At 47.3% G+C, this 19012-nt stretch overlaps 1 protein-coding gene across 2 annotated transcripts in view; it reads right to left on the bottom strand.

The window, feature by feature from the left end:
* The window catches only part of SH3RF3 (SH3 domain containing ring finger 3), a 254495-nt gene extending 239395 nt beyond the window's left edge, over positions 1 to 15100 (bottom strand). Inside the window, exon 1 of one of the 2 annotated variants that reach the window (XM_074909548.1) lies at positions 14650 to 15100. In XM_074909548.1, the coding sequence (XP_074765649.1) occupies positions 14650 to 15045 (396 nt within the window). In that variant the 5' untranslated portion in view covers positions 15046 to 15100. The remainder of the gene's footprint in view (positions 1 to 14649) is intronic. The other variant, XM_074909556.1, reaches the window with a different exon arrangement.
* Positions 15101 to 19012: the final 3912 nt, after the last annotated feature.

The raw sequence follows: 19012 nt of genomic DNA, 5'->3' as shown, positions 1-19012 counted from the left end.
CATTCCCTGGTAAAAAAAAAATCTCTATCTTTCTTACAAGCCCTCTTTAAGGACTGGAAGGCTGCAGTAAGGTCTCCCTGGGGATTTTTCTTCTCCAGGCTGAACAATCCCAACTCTCTCAGCCTTTCTTCACTGGAGAGGTGTTCCAGCCCTCTGGCAATTTCATGGCCCTCCTCTGGACCCACTCTAACAGGTCCACATCTGTCTGGTACAGGTCACCCCAGAGCTGGACACAGCACTCCAGGTGGGGTCTCACAAGAGCAGAGTAGAAGACATAATCACCTCACTTGACCTGCTGGCCGTGCTTCTTTTGATGCAGCCCAGGATATGGTTGACTTTCTGGGCTTCAGTGCACACTGCCAGCTCATGTCCAATTTTTTTATCCACCAGTATTCCCAAGTCCTTCTGCAGAGGGGTGCTCTCAGTTCATTCATAACCCAGTCTATGGTGATAGTGGTGGTTGCCTCAGGTGCAGAATCTTGCACTTGGCCTAGATGAACTTCATGAGGTTCACAGGTGCCCGCTCCTCAAGCGTGTCATGGTCCTTCTGGATGGCATCCCTTCCCTCAAGCGTATCAATGGCACCACTCAGCTTGAGGTTTCATCTACAAACTTGCTGAGTGTGCACTCAATTCCGTTGTTTATGTCATTAATGAAGATTGAACAGTACTGGTCTGAATACAGACTCCTGAGGAACACCACTTTACTAATCTTTATTTGGACATCGACCATTGATTTGGTCCACCTCCACTCCAAGGCTGCTCATGTACAAAATGGTTAGGGAGTATCTGAGGTTGCTCAGTAACAGCTCTGCACCACAGGCAGTCTGCCACCCTGTGCAGGGTGGCTCCTGGGGCCAAGGGGTGATAGTGATGGGGCAGAGAGACAATGCCAAGGGGTCATAGGAGCAATGGCAATGGGGCCAGCTGACCTGCTGCTGCGCAGGTGGCTGTGAGTGGCAAGGGGCACTGGCAGCATGGGACCTCACAAAGGCACAGAGTGGGCCATGGGGGTTTCCTGAACTGTCACCTCCCATCAAGCAAGTGAAAACACAATGCATCCCCCCATGCCTCACGGGAGAACCAGCAAAACCCCTCCACAGCCCCAATGCATGGTGAGCACAGTGGTAGGGACGCAGCCTCCATGTGAGACCTTTATTACTGGCAAAATTGTTTCCTTTTGCTTCTTGTGTGTGCAAAGAAAGGAAATACACTGAATAAGAGGGAAAAGGCAAATCTATTCATGGCATTCAGAACAGAAAATAGTAACACCTGACAGACTTAAACTGAAGTAATACAGCAACTCCATCAGCACAAGCCATTATCCTGAGTAATATTTGCACCAGGTCAATGAAGCAAAGCTATTTGAATAACGTTCTTCGAGTTTTTCTTCCTCGCAAGGAGACTATTCCCTTCCAGAAACACTCTCGAAAATGGCTCTGCTGAGGTGCTACGATATTGCTACTTACTACGGTAGTGATTTCTCACACCTCCCACCAAAACTGAGTCACAGTCCTAAAGAGGCCCCCAGGGCTCACACATGCCCTAGGAACAGCTTGGGCATCACAGCTCTTTCACTCTTAGCTTCAAAATCTGCAGTCTCTTGGAGCTGAAGGGGCTGAAGGGGAAGAAAAGATGGAAGTAAAAAAAGAAATCAATGCATCCTTTCTACTACAAAGACAGACTTTTGCTCTCTTACCATGTGCCTAGCAGCACTGCCAAGTGGCAGATTACTCACTTTCCTTCATTAATTACTGAAAAAAGCTACAAAACAGTGTTTATCTGATATGCATTCAGACAAAGCTACTAAATAGCTAGGATACTGAACACTACAATGGTCAGGATCTCCCCATGCAATTACTTTCTCGGGTCTGCAGTTACATGACTTCAGAAAGTGAAATACTGCTACAGAAGCATCTTTAATGCACTTCATCAGCCAAGGAAAACTCTCAGGCGGAAAAAAAACAACAAAAACCACGAAGTAACATTTACCATCTTGCTTGAGATTCACTCTGGTCTTTATCTGCTCACTGCCAATTGCTGTTTTTACACACTAATGAGACAACTTCAGGCTGACCACAGTCTTTGTTCTGTGTTTGGTTTCTATTTATTTCACTGGCACTGGAAAGGAATCACTGATTCAGGGAGTTGGCGTCACTATCCAAAACCTTTAAGTTATGAGTTGACTCATCAAGGAAGCACATGTTCATCAAAAGCACCAGAGCAGCTGAGGAACCTCAACTCTATCCAGTGTCCCATGATCTCTCCTTTTAAATGTGAGCTCAGACTCTTTTCACCCCAACCCTGTACCAACAAAAAGTCTTCCTCTGATAGCTATGGAGAGGATTAAACAAAATATGCTTCTCCTACATCCAAGACCCTAAAAAAGCCCCATTTTCATCACAGTTTTCATAACCAGAGGAATTAATTCTCAAGTGATCAAATTAAACAGGAAGGGGCCCCTGTGACAGGGCAAAATCTTAGTGCAGAAACTACCCGGCACTACATGAGTGGTATCACAGTGGGAATTTAAACTTCTATTTTGTATAAAATCTAACTAAAGTAACAAAAAGCCAAAACACATTAAAAAGGATGGAGTACTGGGATAACTCCTGGAATTTTTAAGCCTCATTTGATGAAAAACTAAGAGCGACAAAGCACTGCAAAACATCACCCATTGGGAACATCCCCCTGATCCTGCCCTGGACTGTGCCTCTTTTATTGTCACCTCGGTGCACTCTGAATATACCTCAGGATATACCTGCCACTGCACTGTCTTCTAAGCAGGTGGTGGCCTATTTGGTCAAAGCAGGGTGCGTCTAAGGAATTTTAATTTGATGACAAATATGACACAGCACAAGCCCACTGACTCCATTTCAGCTGTAGCAACAAGGGAGATGCTTATCAGCCACAGTTGGCTGTGTCCCTGTTATGGCAGAGGTCCTCGAGCTCAGAGAGGGGGGAACAGAGACTCAAAAAAGAGAGTTCAACGTGCTCTCCAAATCTTATTAGTGTTATTATTGACTATGCTCAAATGCCAACCTACAATGCTGTCAGGGCAAATTCTCCCTCAACACTCCCCTCATATTTTTAAGATTAAGCTATTGCACAAGCTCTGCTCCCACAGGAAACCAGACATCCAGAATGATCCTCTCCTATCTTCTGCACAGTGCCATGCTGCCTTTCAGTATGTCTAAACACAGTACGGTCATCCCATCATCAGCTACCACAGAGCATATCTTTCTCCCAGGGACCCTGACTGCTAGCATCACCAGTGACTCGTGAATCCATGCGGAAGGAACTCATCTTCTGGATCCCTCTCTGTGCCCACCGCATGGAAAAGAGTGACGAGGGATGAGGCCTGACCTAAAAGACAGGTTCTGCAATACAGGCTAGAAAGGATGTGTTCATTTGGGAGGTTAATGATTCAACAACCGCCTGTGCCTGCACCTCCACTCCTGACACTGGCAGGCACTCTGGACTGCTGAAGAGCGAGGATGCATACGGAGAGGGAAGAGAGACACAGAACAGCCATAGTCCAGCTCCTGGACAGGCTGTTCCTGCCTGCTCCTGCTTGCTGCATGTCTTTGACCAGCAACAGAGCATTGCAGGAAGGGGACAATGACATAAGATCCTTACCAGATCTTCTGTTATTGCTACTGACAAAGCAGTTTGCTTCTGCGGTTCCTATTTTTAGTAACTTTTTAAAGGTGGGCAAAACATTTGGGAGAGGAGATGCATTAAAGAGCATCACAAACTCCCCCAAGTCCCACAGAGGACCGCAGAGACTCGATGCATCAACCTCATTTCCCACTGTCACTCAGGGTCAGACAGGGCTGCTCTTCTCAGCTCTACACACTGCAGAAGTCAGCAAATTCGAGGCTGTGTTTTGTATTTTTTTAAAAAAATAGCATAAGCAAAACCAGTTCTCAGCAACAGAGATTTCAGCAGTATAAAATTAATATGAAACAAACATTAGAAACAGAGAAACTGGAAAGCAAAAGCCCTATGACTCTACACCTCTGCATCTCCTGTAGTGTGCTGCTGGCAAGGGACAGGGAAGAAGACACTGACCTACCCCTTAGCTACTTACTTCCTTGTTTTTGAGGCCTGGGATGAGTGGGAGATGGCCATTCAACCCTGGCTGTTGAGTTTTTGTTTGTTAATAAGCACAGAAAGACCTCTTCCTGGCTGAAGACTATTGTTACAGATACTGAAACTTACACAGCAGCCCCTTCCTTAAAGTGGACTAAGTTATTTTTAATGGTAACGACCACCATGGAAATATACACTCAGATAAAAGCAAGACTAACTGCATATAAATGGAATCAAAAGAACAGATAAAACTCAAGCTAGGAAAAAATAAAGTTTCCTTTCTGCAATATAGATCAAAAGTACCATACTTTTCTTTTAGAAAATAATTTGCTGATTTTTCATTATTAAAAAGGTATAATTGGTTTGGATTTTACATTGTTGTGTGATGGTGAAACATAAATAATCAGATGTTTTCCACTATGATCTAAAACATGATTACCTATACAGCAGAATAGAATAAGCAAAAACAATTCATCTCATGGTTGTCAACTATTATTTTACTGTATTTTATGACGTGTATGTATGACTCTATTCTCCAAGGGCTTTTTTATGATTTGTTTTAGAGAGGAAGTATGAGAAAGAATGAGGCTCTTCACACGAAAAGTGTTGGCTGAAACGCAAGATGCTCCAGACTGAACACGAAGCCGTCCACGCCTGCCTCTTGCACAGTGCCGCACCCTCCCCACGAAGTGCTGGCAAGGAGCAGCAACCCCAGCGCTGATGAATCCTGCCCACTTGACGTGCGGCAGCTCACGTTTCTGTCAGGAAAGCCTGTGCTATTTCTGTCTCTTATCTCGTGACATTTTAGCACAAAATCACAAGGAGGCTCAGTAATGAGGACCAGAAGAGTGTGTCACGATGGGCCTCAGCATCCTCAAGGGACAGGTGCTTCACAGCAGGCTGGTACCCATTCCCCTGCCTCCCCTCCAGCCAACTCCTGCTCCCCTTGCTGGACAACCCTCCTCCCTCACATGACAAGTGCAGATCTCTGGTTTCGGGGTGCGAGAGGAGGCTGTGTATGTGCACACCTATCATCCCTCGAGCAGGGATGCTCCGTCACAGTGGGTCACCATGGGCACACGTCCAGAGATGCAGCAGGACCAGCCACTGCGCCGTGACACAACATACGCCCATGCCTACCATATGGTGACAGTACTGCACAATTTACTGAACTGGATATGGACTCAAGAAGAATGCATGGAGCAGGCTTTTCTGTCAAAAAACTGTATTTTCAGAGAGATATAAATACTACACATACACACATATATTTTTGTGTGTGTCTTATTTACAGACAAATAAATATTAATGGAAGTCAATCAAAGCAAAATCTTCCTTCTATTTACTGCGTTAAAAATAATTAAAAATTCATAAATTATTACTATTACTGGAAATGAAAATGTATTGATTTGCTTATAGAGATGGCAGCATAGCAAACCTGATAGAAGCTGCAATAAAAGCATTTCAAAACACATAAGAAGGCAGCCAATAAAAAGGCAGTCTGCTAACAGCTGTTTCAGAATGAAATTGGAAATTAAAAAGTAAATTCATAAAATCACGTCTTTTTATAGTAACTCACAGAGGAGCTTTTGATTGGAATTAGCCTGAAATTAATCCACAAATAAACATGTTCAATAACATTTACTGAAATGATCATTTAGTAAAGTAAATATGCTAGTGCCTGTATTTGGCTGACTTCTTGGCTGTTGCTCAGAAGGCAATCAGGAGGCAGCACACCAAACATAGCAGTATCCCCTTCACTTGCTTAGGACCACAGTATCTTTACCCAAAATCCATCCACAACTGCACAATCAACATTTCGGATGTCTCTTTCCCTCCACTCGTCCTGCACCTAAACCCACTTTAATGACACATCAACTGCAGCAATTAATGAACCTTTGTCCAGAAGGGGAAAGGCTTTATCAGCTTAATGAGACAGTAATACGTACTAAAATCAGTATTATTCAGATGATGTGTCTACTCTAGTTCTCCCTCTGAAAATGAGACCATAGGAGAAATGATCATCAGCATTTTGATAACAATCTTGCCAGCCTTCTGTTTATCTTCTCTTTAAACTAAAACTGAGATTTGTTATCTCATGCAAGCAGACCATTCTAAAATTAGCAATGGCCAATTCATATTGGTTTGGATCAGATTTTCAAAAAACACAGAAAAAAAAATGAATGCTAACTTGCCTGAATAATCAGACTCTCGTGCCTGTTGCTGTAGCAGTGGAAAGACATTCTAAGCATCAACTGAGAAGCAAACTCTTCCCATAAATACCATTTTTGTGCACAGAAAGGCACTCCTTAACCATATACAGCATTAGTTTCACTCGTACGATAAATCACATCCCAGCTGACAGCCAACACAAGGGACAAAAGGCTCACTAACACAAATCCTTAAGGCATCTTCAAAACGAAATGCGGCTGAATGCCACAGAACAGGAAAGGGCTTTGCACCTTTGTCCCACTGCCTTTGAGAGCAGACGAAAATTCCTCAGCATCCCTGAGTTAAGTTATGTTATGCGGTCACCATGGCAAAAGAAAACAGTCCGATCTCTCTCTTTTTTTAATTAGCGAATCCCACAGCCTTCCCTCTTCTGGCACCCAGTGCTGCAAGCCAGACTGCTAAGCCCTCCAGTTTCCAAAACGGGACAAGACAGAGCCCTGGAGCACAAACAGCTTTTCGGCGTTCGTGAGGGTGGGCGTCCCTCAGAAACCCCCACCACCAGGTCAACCACATGCAAGCAGTCTGGTCACACCAAAAATCCCAACCACTCTGACGGGACAAGAAGCCAGACTTCGGCAGGGGCCAACCCATGCTTTGAAAGTGCCAGAAGCCAGTTATGAGACAAACCCGACTGTGGTTTTTGCTATTTAACCCCTCGATCGCTGGCCTGCAGATGCAGCGGAGCAAGCCTGGTGCCTGACACCAGGCGTTCCCAGTGACCCCCAGAAGAGGGGCAGAGGAGGGGCACTGCCCCATCCAGCTCCTTTGGGCAGATATTAGGCTGAGTTCACAGGTGACCCTGGCTACAGAGACCGGTGCACAGCAAGTTCTGTGGAGCCGATGGAAGTTATGCTTAGAAGACTGGGCAGAAAGTGCTTACTTCCAGATGTTTTACATTTTTCTCTCTACTTTTGAAAACAAAATGTCTTTTTAATACCAAAAGTAATATTCCCTCCTTCTGTCCTTCCCCTGAACTGAGAGGCATCTCATGTACATGTATCGTTAAATTAATGTTTGTTCTGTTTAACTGAATAAAAACGTTCAAATTACATGCAAGGACAATTAGATTAAATTACTGGGCGCATGCTGTGGGTTTTTTTAAAGCTGTTCAAACAATTTTAAAGGTTTTTCAGCAATGCTCTAGCAACATAAACAAAACTTCCCGCAAAGAGGAGGTAACGAGTTTAACATTACTGCTGAGGAAGACGGTAATGGAGCCAAGCGAATAAAACTAGCATCAGCAACCCCCACCACCACACCAAACTGTCAGAAAAAGGCACGGCTCAAGCTGTCAGAGGAATCTGATCTGGCAGAAGAAAGAGGATCTGGGGCTGGTAAATGGGGAGAACCTGTTCCCAGGCCCATCTGCACCATGCACTAGAAAGAAATTTTTCTAATTTTTTTCACACTTTTTTTTTTTTTTCCACTTTCTCTTCTGATTAATGGTCAGGCCAGTAACTTCACAGCCAAAGTACCAGTCTGCTCCACACAACAGGCTTCAGTAACTGGGAGCAGTTTGGTTTGGTGCAAGATTAGGGATAAAAAGGTAGCTTTCAGCTAGCACTGCATTTCTCCATTGCTCCCTCCCCAGCTGCACAGCTGCTGTGGGAGCTGGGGCAAGGCCAAGGTCAGGCAGCTTTCTCAAATCCCATAGTTTATCTTTGCCCAGGCTCTCATGTCCCATTAGAATTAATCTTGGGTTCTTCCCATGACAACTTACTCCAGATTGGGAAAACCTGTTGTAAAATATCAGATTTTAACAAGACCGCATTGAAAATGTTTGCAAAAATTCATGTTGCTATGTGATGAGTGAGTGCTGGAAAGCTGCAACTGTGTGCATCCCAAACAGTTCTCGTTTGCAGAAGTCACCAAGTCCCCTGAAATCCGAATGAACTGAGTGCAGTAGAGGTCAGCAATTACAATGTTGCAAGGCTTAAAGCCATTAATGAGTGAAATACATTAGTTATAACTGTCCTTCTGAAGACTAAGGAAAGGCTTCTAGGAAACCGTGATCTACGACTTCAAAAGAAAGTGGCATCCCATAGTTACAGACATTACAGGTGGGTTACTGAAGTGCAAGAGGGAATTCTGGTTTTAATATGGAATTTAAGCAGTGCTTCTTAATGGAGACAGCGTGAAGTGCTGAACAGAATAGTGAAATTAGAGGGGATATTCTAACCAGTGCAAAACTCAAGAAGTACCTAGACAGCCTTTTCAAATTGAAACAGTAATGGGATTATTAACCTAAAATTACAAAACAGCCAACTAAACTAACTCCAGACTATAAGAAAAGACCTCCCCAGAGCATAAAATTATCCACGGCATAAATAAAATATTCTTGTAGCATTTTATTTAGCAGCTTGTTGACCGCATGGACACAGCTTTGTCTAGAAAGAGCACGCACAGCCTCCCCCTGACCTGCAAGTACAGGCACCTGGCATTCACAGCCAGTGCCTTCAGCTGGTCTGACCTGCTGGGCACCCAGCCAGCACTGGGACTCTGCCTCAACACCAACTGATAAGATTAGAAACAAGGAATACAGTGTACTGTTACAGCCCATACACAGCGCTCATTGCTGCATCCCTGCATCGACACTCCCCGCAAACAAAGTGCAGCATCTCTGCCAAACCCCATTCAACAGCAGAAAATAACTGTCGTAGCTTCAGTGTATACAACCGGCACTTTTTAATCTCCCCAAATCCGAGGCTCTCTAGTAATAAATCCGTGTTTGTAGGGCAGTTTCCCTCTGAAGATCGTGAAGCACATGAGGGTGGGTGAGTGCTACTGGAGCAGGCTTTCAGCTGGGAAATGTGAAGCTCAGAAAGTTTGTGCAGCTCGCTGGAGGTCAATGGCCACTTTCTGTATAGAACCATGCTCTCTCTTCCTTCTCAGCCTTAAACTCACAGCAGTGCCATCTCCCCAGACAGCAAAGAGCAGACATTTAGAGGAGGTGGGTAAAAACTGCCAGAATTAAAATACGCACAGGATTTGAGGGCTGAGTCAAACAAGTCTATCCATCTCTCTTTGAGTAACCAGCTACCAAACACTGAACACTGTCATACGCTAAGCACTACCAGCATTCATAATGAATCATTCAGAGGGATGACATGCAGGGATTAAACTTAGCTTTCACATTTGACAGCAAGAGGACTCCTACAGAGGCATGCCACACTGACACAAACTAATAGGGATGCTCTGGGGCTAGTGGCACAGAAGTCCCCTCCACAGCCTCACAACTCTTCTAGGCGTGACTGAGCCACTGCTGGCCATCCCAATCCAGAAGGAAAAGTCCACTGGCAACACTGGCACCCTTTGGTCCCATCAGGCCCATCATTCATTTTTCTAGCTTGTGAGTAAAACTTAACAGCATCATCCAAAGATGGGTAAAAACACTCCATTTCTGGAAAACATAATGGGTGTGAAGATGATACCTTCAAATGGTGGGTTTTCTGAGAAGCTCAAGAGCTCAGCAAATGATGAATTTTTTGACTCAGCCCCTCAGCAATCCCCTCTCCTATGCTCACTCACTTCTCTGAGGACAGTTTTAATCGCTGGGATTTTAAATACTCCTGGCTATATTTTTCACAATACCCTTTAGTACAATTGTTAAACTCCTGCATTGAAACACATTTTTTAGCCATCTGCCGGACAAAAAAATCCTCAAGATCAGAGACTTTGACACGTGGAGTATCAATCCTATTTGGATGTCTTTACAACAAAGTTCACTGGCCAGCCAAACTACAGTATCAGAAGCAAATAAATCAGAGAGAAAGAATAAAAGTAAGGTAAGTCCAGGGGCCTATGCATACTGTGCACTGCTGACAAGAACTGCACTCCTATCTGTGCAAATCTGATCATTAAAAAGCCAAACTGAAGAGTCTCCTCTGCCCAAGACAAAGCATGTCCCCTACACAACCCACTTCTGCTTACAGTGGCTATAAAGGCATATAAGTTCCAGACTCCATCTGCTTTCTCTTGTGTAACCCAGGGTGGGATCTTCATCTGATAGCCAATGTATCCAACCAGGAAACACGGCCACGGAAAATGACCACCACATCTGCTCCACATTCAGTCCACTGTAACCTCAAAAACGTACAGATAGTGTAGGATTAGGTAGGGCGCTCATAAAAAATAATGATTCAATGTCTCTTTTGGAGAATTTCTACAAAGAGAGCAGCTGAAAAGCTTCGATAGCAAATTGGCACTGTGCCCTCTGCTTGCACAACTCCTGTGAAGCCAAGGTTAGTGACCTTTCGCCTGGGCTAGCAAATGGCAGCCTTCCACCTGAAACAGTGAAACAGCTCTGCAAAGCTGATACATGGGAGAAGCATCCAGTGCAACACAGGGAACGCAGCCCATCCGTCACTTCACTCAAGCACACTGACACATCATTTTCCTTATGCACACATCTTACTCTCTACCGTTACCTACACCCCTGTCTGGTAACGCAGCACATGTCTTATCCATCACTTCAGCCATGTTCTCTCTTTTGGGAAAAACAAGAGACATGTTTTGTTTTCCTAGGTTGCTGCTTTTTCATGCAAATGTTGTTCTCGGTTTGTATTGCAGGCAAGCAAGCAATAAAGCCCCGCACCTGGAGTGGGAGACACCTGGTTTGGAAGGAAATTACTAAAGACTTGCACGCATTTAGCTGGCTATTAGATCCTGAGAACTCCTGAAAAAGTTCTAAGTGATAAACTGCAATAATTGTTAAAAAAAAACCAACAAACAACCAACCAAAAAAACCCCGAAGCCCAAATGCCACACTCAGTAAAGAAAGCAGATTTACCATAATGCCTCAGCAATCTAAGGGAGCCATTTACTTTGACAGAACCTGAATTCCCCAAGCGGTTCAACAGTGGTAATGGAAACAGAGAAGCCAATAAATTATAACCTTGTGTGTAATGCGCCTACCATTATAAACCACTCTTAGCCTCCCGCTTTATTCCCTGGGGGTGCCACTGTAACAGTTGCTGGATTTCCTTTCCCTCATTCTTCCAGTGTGCTCTTTCAGCGGTCGGACCCTTTTGTAATGTCTAATACCATACTCTGCATTTATTCAGCATCCTGAATGTGAACATCCCAAAATACGCTATACCATTTAGAAACAGACTATTGTTTTTTTACAGGCTGAAATAGAGGCATTGGGAGACTAACTGGCTTACCGAAGGTCACATACCACTATGTATCGATAGAATCTCAAATATTTTTCAAGCCAGTATTTGTAGGCAAACACCACTTCTAGATCTCTCATGCTGAAGATGTATACCGCATATCTTAAAACTCCTCCAGCATTTTAGAAGTGTTTCTAAAGAATGGTCTCAGACAACTTTAGAAACAGTCCCAGTGTCATTTCATCCCCAGCCCAGCCCCTCTGATGTGGAGTTTCAGCACTCCGGATGGACCAAGTCTGCAATAAACTATGGAAAAAGAAGGACCAAAGATGGGATAATGAAATACAAAACCCCCAGTTTTGCCAAAGTGATAAACAACATTTGTTGGTTTTAGAAAATACCGCCTATGCAAAGAAGGCCTCCCTGAAGTACAAGGTGTAGAAGCAAAACACAGGTGTAACAATATCACCGAAGCTGGCCCTGCTCTGTCTTCTAAGGTTAATTAAAACTCTCAGAGAAACAGATCCCTGGTGTGATTCTAACATATCGGTCTGAGGATCTGGGCAAGATTGAAGTCTGATAGAAGTGACCTTGGCTCTCTGCCATTACATTTCACAATTAGCATTTTCCTTCCTAACCAGAAAAGCCCATAATAGTATGTCTCATTTTATATCCCGCATTACCTAAAATGAAAGGTATTAATTAGTAAAATAATGTAATTTGCATTTAAGCTCCAGGCAGCATCTACAGCAATTCTGAAATTAAAAAAAAAATAATTTAAAAGTATATATCATAAAGTATCACTTCAGCTCTCTCCAAGGGAGCTAAGGTGTCAAAGATCAATGTAAGACCAAAAGGGATGCAATTCTGCTCTTCATTATCAGCCTCAAAAAGCGTAATTCTAGGCTAGTTTGTACCATCTATTGTTTAGTACAGAGGTACTGTACTCTTGTCTCCAGGACAGCTCAGCAATCAGCTGTATCAGCAACTCCAAGGAGGATTATTCTCCCCTGCTGCTTTTTTTAAAAGCAGATTAGTTCAGACTTTCTTTCACTGTAATGAACCTTGTAAGGATCAAGCACATTGCATTGATTTTCTGGATAAAATTGTGTGGTCAGTCAAAAGGCCAAGCAAACAGTTTCACAGACACATTCTGCCACAGCAGACCCACTGCCCCAGAATCACCCATTAGCCCCAGCAAGGGGAAAAAAATGTGGTCGTTAACCATAAAAGCCCAAATGTGATTCTCAGGTCATGTGTAACTTTGCTTTCTATCAAACTCAGACTGGTAACAACCCACACAGAAATAGGCAACAGAACTGAAGATGCTCACCAAAGTCCTGTTCAATCAAAGCTAGGAAAAAAAAGAACACAATGCGGTTTTATTGACTATATGATATCTGCAGTAACGGCTAGGGAAGGAACGTCTTAAAAATATGCCAATGTATGGTAAAATAACAAAAATTCAACTTCTCTAAAAATATACATTAAGATAAAAAAATTACTCTTAAGTAATAAAAGTCTCACTTTGCCCATCAAGCATCTCCTTACATGTGCAACCCCCTGTAACGTCCTAGCTTGACTAGGATTTAAAGATATGAAAAACAGAGATTTTCTTCTTGCTGGACGGTCACAAAAGCTTGGGTCAGGGTGCGAGACCCTGCCTCCGCAACATGGGCCCTGCAGGTGCAATAAGCCTTCCATGCAGACCCTACCTCCTGTAAGAGACGACTGTCTGGACACCCAACCGGACCGTGAGGACACAGTATTTTAAACTACCTAATAAACGCAAACTTCCCTTTTTGTAATGCCGAAACTCGAGATGACAGGAATTGTCTGCTATGACAAAGCCACAACCCTTAGTTGAAAAACACCAAGCAAAAAAGCAGAAGGCAGAATCACACTGCCCTTTTTTTTTTTTCTTTAAATTTGACAAACCATTATTAAATACCTGAAGATCACTGTGGTCTTCAGCTCAGTAATAAAGGCTCTACCCTTCCAGAAATGCTGCTGAGCATATTTCACTTCAGACTCCAAAATTGAATTTTATGGAACAATGTATGGCATTTGCCATCATTTCCTGTAGGCAAAACTTCGAAATGCCAGTACAGGTCTATTCATTTTTCTCTGAAAAAAATAGGAAATGAATTAATTGAAACATTTACTATAGCGATACAACTTCATGAGGAATCTCTGCGTTGACCTTTCCAAATCAGAAGCCTGTACACTAAACTACAGCTCAAGCAGACTTCATGGAAGATCAAAGACAATTAAATATATCCACTATATATATGATATTAGAAATAAAATGAAGTTCACAGTCTTCAGAGCAGCTCCCTTCTGAAGTCTCCTAAAGAGGTCCTATAGTAAATTCTGTCATAGTGAATTATACAATAATACAGAACACTGGGAGGAATTGATCTTGTCCCCTCTGAGCCAATGAAACCCTCGCCATTGATTTTAAAGGGAGCAACCTCGGGCAGTTTTAAAATAAATAAACGCATATGTTGCAGTACTCTCCTTCAATAAATCACGCACCTTATACATAAAAATGAAATTACGTTCCCTTGGGAGAGGAAACTTCTGACAGTTCTGGCTGCCAGAAGGGCTCCGCGTGGCTGTAACCGCATACGCAGCGCCCCGGGAGCGGAGGGGAAAACTCGGCGGGTTTGAGGTGAAAGTGCCGGGTCCCGGGACCGCCCGGGAATTTCTAGCGACTTATCCCCGCGGGCAGCACGAGAGCGGAAGCCAGCTCCTGCCTGCACCTGACGGGCACCTGACAGCGGCCGACGCGCCGAATAAAACCGCTTTCGAGGCACTTTGTTGCTCTCAACTCCGGGAGCCGCGTCCAGCCCCGCTACACCGGGGGCTGCCCCGGCGCCCGTCGGCGCGGCTGCTGCCGGACAGCCGGTACCAGCCCCCGCGGGAGTCCCGGGGCGGCCCCGGCCCCCCCCGCCGCCCGGAGTATTTCGAGGACATCCCTGGCCGAGCCCCCCACAAGCCCGTACGTCGCGGGGGGGGCAACCGCCGGCCGCAAGCGTGGGGAAGCGGCCCCCGCCGGGTTGCCCCGCCGGGGCACAGCCTCCGCCACCCCCGGAACGTCCCGCCGGCAAACCGGGACCGCCCGGCGCCCCGTGGGGACGCGCCCGCGCCCGGTCCCGGTGTCGTCGTCGTCCCCCGTCCCCCTCCCCCGCCCCCGGCCCGGCACCCACCTTTCCCAGCAGGGCGCTGCGGCTGGCGGCCGCCAGCTCCCGCAGGCTGGCGGCGGCCGAGGCGGCGGCGGCGGCGACGGCGCTGGGGGCGGCGGCGGGCTGGGGGTACGCGGGGGCCGCGGCGCTGGGGCTGCCGCTGGCGCCCCCGGCGGCGCGGGGCCGCTGTCGGATGCCGTCCAGGAGGCGGACGAGGAGGATGTTGGCGGGCAGCTCGTCCACGCCGCAGCCCACCAGGATGCGGCACTCGGGGCAGCGCAGCTCGTGGCGGGAGCTGACGATGCTCTCCAGGCAGCGGCGGCAGAAGGTGTGCTGGCACGGCAGCACCTTGGCCGTGGTGTCCAGCCGCTCCAGGCACACGGAGCACTCCAGCAGGTCCAGCAGCGACGACTCGTCCATCGCCGCCGCCGCCGGCTCCCGCTCCGCCGCCGCTCCGCCGCCGCTCCGCCGCCCCCTCGCCTCCGCCTCCGCCCCCGCCCCGCCGCCGCCGCCGCCTCCGCCTCCCCTCCGCGGGGCAGCGCAGGGCCCCGACGCCCCTAGGGCCGCCGCGGCCGCCGGCGGCGGGGGGGGCCCGGCGGCGGCGCGGCGGGGGCCATCGGGGCGGCGGGGCTGCGCGGGGAGGCGGCGGCGGGGCTGCCCCCGGCGGCGGGCGGCGGCGACCTCGGGGGCTGCCTGGGCGGCGCTGCTCCCCGCCGTGCGGCGCAGCGGCGATGCCAGCGGCGCGGAGCGGTGCGGTGCGGGAGGAGGGCACCTGCCTGCCCGCGCCTCCCCCCGCCGCCCGGCGCGGCGCGGCTCGGCGCGGTTCAGCAGCTGCGGCGGGGCCCGGCGCGGCCCGGCGAGCCGCCCGCCGCGCCTCCGCGCGGGGCGGGGAGCGACGGGGAGCCCCGGGGGGGCGCCCGCGGTACGGCGGCCGCCCCACGGGCGGTCCTCGCCCGCCCCGCCGCTGCTCCATGGCTCCCTGTAACCCGACCCAGCAGGGCTCGGCGCCCGCCTTCCTCCGCCGCGGCTCCCTTCCTCCTCCTCCTCCTCCTCCTCCTGGCGGAGGCTGCCGGGGCCGCGCGGCCGCACGCTGCCGGGGGCAGGCGGAGGAGACCCCCTCGGGGAAGCCGAGGACACCCGGGCGGGGACGGGGTGGGAGGGAGCCCCCTGCAGCCGGGGCTGGGCCGGTCTCCCGAGGGGAGCGGGGGTCGCGGTGGCGGACGGCCGAGAAGGGGCCGGCGGCCACCTCCTGCCCCGCGGGGGGCAGCACCGCCACCCCGGGCCGGGAGCGGGGCCGGGGCCGCGCCGCCGTCCGGCCCCGCCATCCCTGGCGGCGCGGCGCCCCCTGGCGGGCGCGGCGGGGCGCAGCGCGCGGCCCCGGTGCACCCCCCCCGCACCCCCATCCCCGCGGCGGCTCCTGCAGCGCGGCCCCGCAGAACCGTCCTTTAGTCGTTATTGCGTCCTACCAAGCCCGGCGGCGGCGGGAAGGGTGAAGTGAAGAGCGAGGGTCGCGCCGCCTCCCCCCGCCGGTTGCCCTGAGCCCCGACGCGCTCCTCCCGGTACCCGCGTCCCGGGCGCCGCAGCGGGACTGAGCCCCTGCTCCCCTCTCAAGTGGTGGTCGGGCCCCGCTGGAAGGCGAGAGGCCCTGGCATTTGGCACTTGCACATCCATGGTGTATACGAACCACGGGAGGTTTTAAAATATAAGATGCGGCCACTTGCAGGTGTGGCCGATAGACAGAACTTGGCCTTCGACAACCTGCAGGAGAGGCCCCTTTCTCCAGATGAATGTTCCTTTCAAAAAATCCGGTTTTGGCTAACGTTTGACTACTGGTACTATTAAAGGGCCTACTTAACCCAGAAGCTACTACTGAAATACATCATAATTTTGCCAAAGAGGATTTTCATTTGCGGTCCAATGCCTAACCCGAGCTTTCTTCCATACCTGTGCCTGTGCTGGAACAGAGCACTTCTGGACTTCAACACTGCAATTCAAGCACTTGCAGAAGCCCTCCTATTCCTCTCTCAAGTGACACCTTTATAATTAAGTTTTTGTGAGAGTTGTGTCAGGAGGGCTGCACAAAATCTTTCTTTCAGCTTTATGACTCTACAGTTAACTTTTGATGTATACAGCAAGATGACCCTGTTGTGATAAGGATAATTTAGACCCTGCAGAGTAAAATTCACTCAGTTTCAGTGTGCAAAAAGCCATGAATCTCTTTCTGCGTTTGTGTTACTCTAGAAGAGAAGGGGTAAGTGCAAAGCTAAAGAAAAGCTCCCGATCCAGAGCTCCGATCATTATTTGTTGCTGAGTAATGTCCAGTAATCTAACCTGTGCCCTCGCAGAAAGAAATTCCAAACTCAACAGTTTTAAACTATAAATAATACTGATGCCTGGAGAAAAGCGAAATACAGTATCAAGGACTTGGGCTTTCTCAGCAGTAAAACTGTTAAGATAAAGGAATAATGGAGAACCTTTAAGGATAAAAGTATTGCTACAGCAAGAAGAGGGGAATACTGGTAAATCTGTAACAAAATGCGTAATTGTTTCAGCATCTCAGATTCCTTCCTTCGGAGGTGAAAACTTAAATATCACTGCCAAAACATATACACTGGTATAAATCCAGAGAACCTCCAGTGACTAGAAGGGTGCTTTTCATCCCCCCTTCCTTTTGGTTTCTCCAGAGCATGCAGCCAAACCAACCTGTCACCAGGTCTCCCAGAGCTGCCTGGTTATAGATCCTTAAATCAGGAAAAATACTCTGGGGAACCATCATCCAAAGATGAGAGGGTCCCTTGGCATTGGGACAGCTTTAAAAAGGTGCAGATGTGCAAACCATTTATTATTCAACAGAAGAAATTGCTGAGACACTTAAAATGAGACTGTTGTAATCCACCTGTAAAGCACCCTCTTGAACACGAGCTGGTTGCTATCAAGGACAAGCAAAAGCTAAAACTGAAGCAAAGCTACAGCAGGCCCCTGCAAGGAGGAGGAGGTGAGTGAGCTCTCAAACCACCACAGAGGACATGGGGGAGGATGGAGGAAATAGGGAACCTGAGAAGGATGGGGAGAAGGGAAAATGAGAAGAAAAAGAGGTGAAGAAAAAGGAAGGGGGGGGACAGAATTAAAAAAGGGAAAGATTTATACAGAAATTCCACAAGGGACTAGAGATAAGTAAAAGCACACTTTTATGAAAAGGAGAGAGAGACTTGCGAGTTGGGCTTCAACTAGAAAAAACACCTCCTGAGTGTTTGAATAGCCTTTGATGTCAAAGAAGCATTTTCATGCCTAAAAGTTTAGCGTGTTTACGTGCTTCTCTATGCCTGGGCCTAAATGAGTGAGGCCAGGCCTGAAGGAAATGAAAGAAAAAAAAAAAAATCATCATGCATACTTTCTCTTCTCTCCAAAGAGATCATGGGAAATATTGCATTAAATATTAAGAAATTAAATACTCAGATTATTAAGTTTGGAAATAGGAAAAAGGTAAAACGTTCAGAAGCCTGAGAAAAAAACACATAGAAAGGAATGGAAAGAGATACAGAAAATGTAACAGATTTTAGTTTGCTTTAAAGAAATGGGGATTTTTTTAATTTCCCTGTCTCAGCTGCCAAAACATCTAGTTTCAGATTATAAGTGTAAAGTGACTATTTGTGAACTAATTAAGTAATGTGATTAACACGGTTCTTAAGCAGAGGTGCTGTTTTACGCACAGGGATGGAGCTGCACATTTTGCCGCACGTCCCTTGGTAAGTGTGTTTGAGGAGACAGCTGATAAGCAACTACTGTTTCAGACTGTGGAAGTGACTTCCCTCCCACAGTGGATTAAACAAATCCTTCTTGATGCTTTCCTCCTTCCTTCTTCTCTTCTTTCAAGAGTACCTGGAGACAAAAAGAGACTCAAAGAGGAAAAATACTGTTGCAGGAGAGCGGAGTGACATCGAACAATTCCAAGACTTCATTTGTAGTTGTCCTTAAATTATAATAACGTACTAGGTATTGCTTAGTGTCTCAATTAAAATGTTTTAAAAAGCCTGTTCTGCTTTACTGGTTCTTTTCCCTGCATGATTTTTCTTGCTATTCAGTTCAGAACAGGAGAGACTGACAGGTTTTGCTGTCTGTGGCTGTATTTACATTGGTTTCGAAGGCATTTTCTGGGGTACATGCACATTACACCTTCAGCTTTGCCTCCATATATTTGCATGCTGCTCTTGAAAATGGCTAACTCATTTCCAGACTTCTACCAAATGGGATTCAATTATATAGAAATTATTCTCAATCCTTACTTGGATGCTTGCTCTTCTTGTAAGGGTCTACAGCACAGTAACTATTCAGTTTACACAGCTAGGGAACATTTGCCTGCTAAATAACGACAAGTAGCTCTTACTTG

Source organism: Athene noctua, chromosome 1 (assembly GCF_965140245.1).
Source record: "Athene noctua chromosome 1, bAthNoc1.hap1.1, whole genome shotgun sequence".
NCBI lineage: Eukaryota > Metazoa > Chordata > Aves > Strigiformes > Strigidae > Athene > Athene noctua.
Note: the sequence above shows the minus strand (reverse complement) of the source record. Positions and strands in the feature narration are given on the sequence as shown.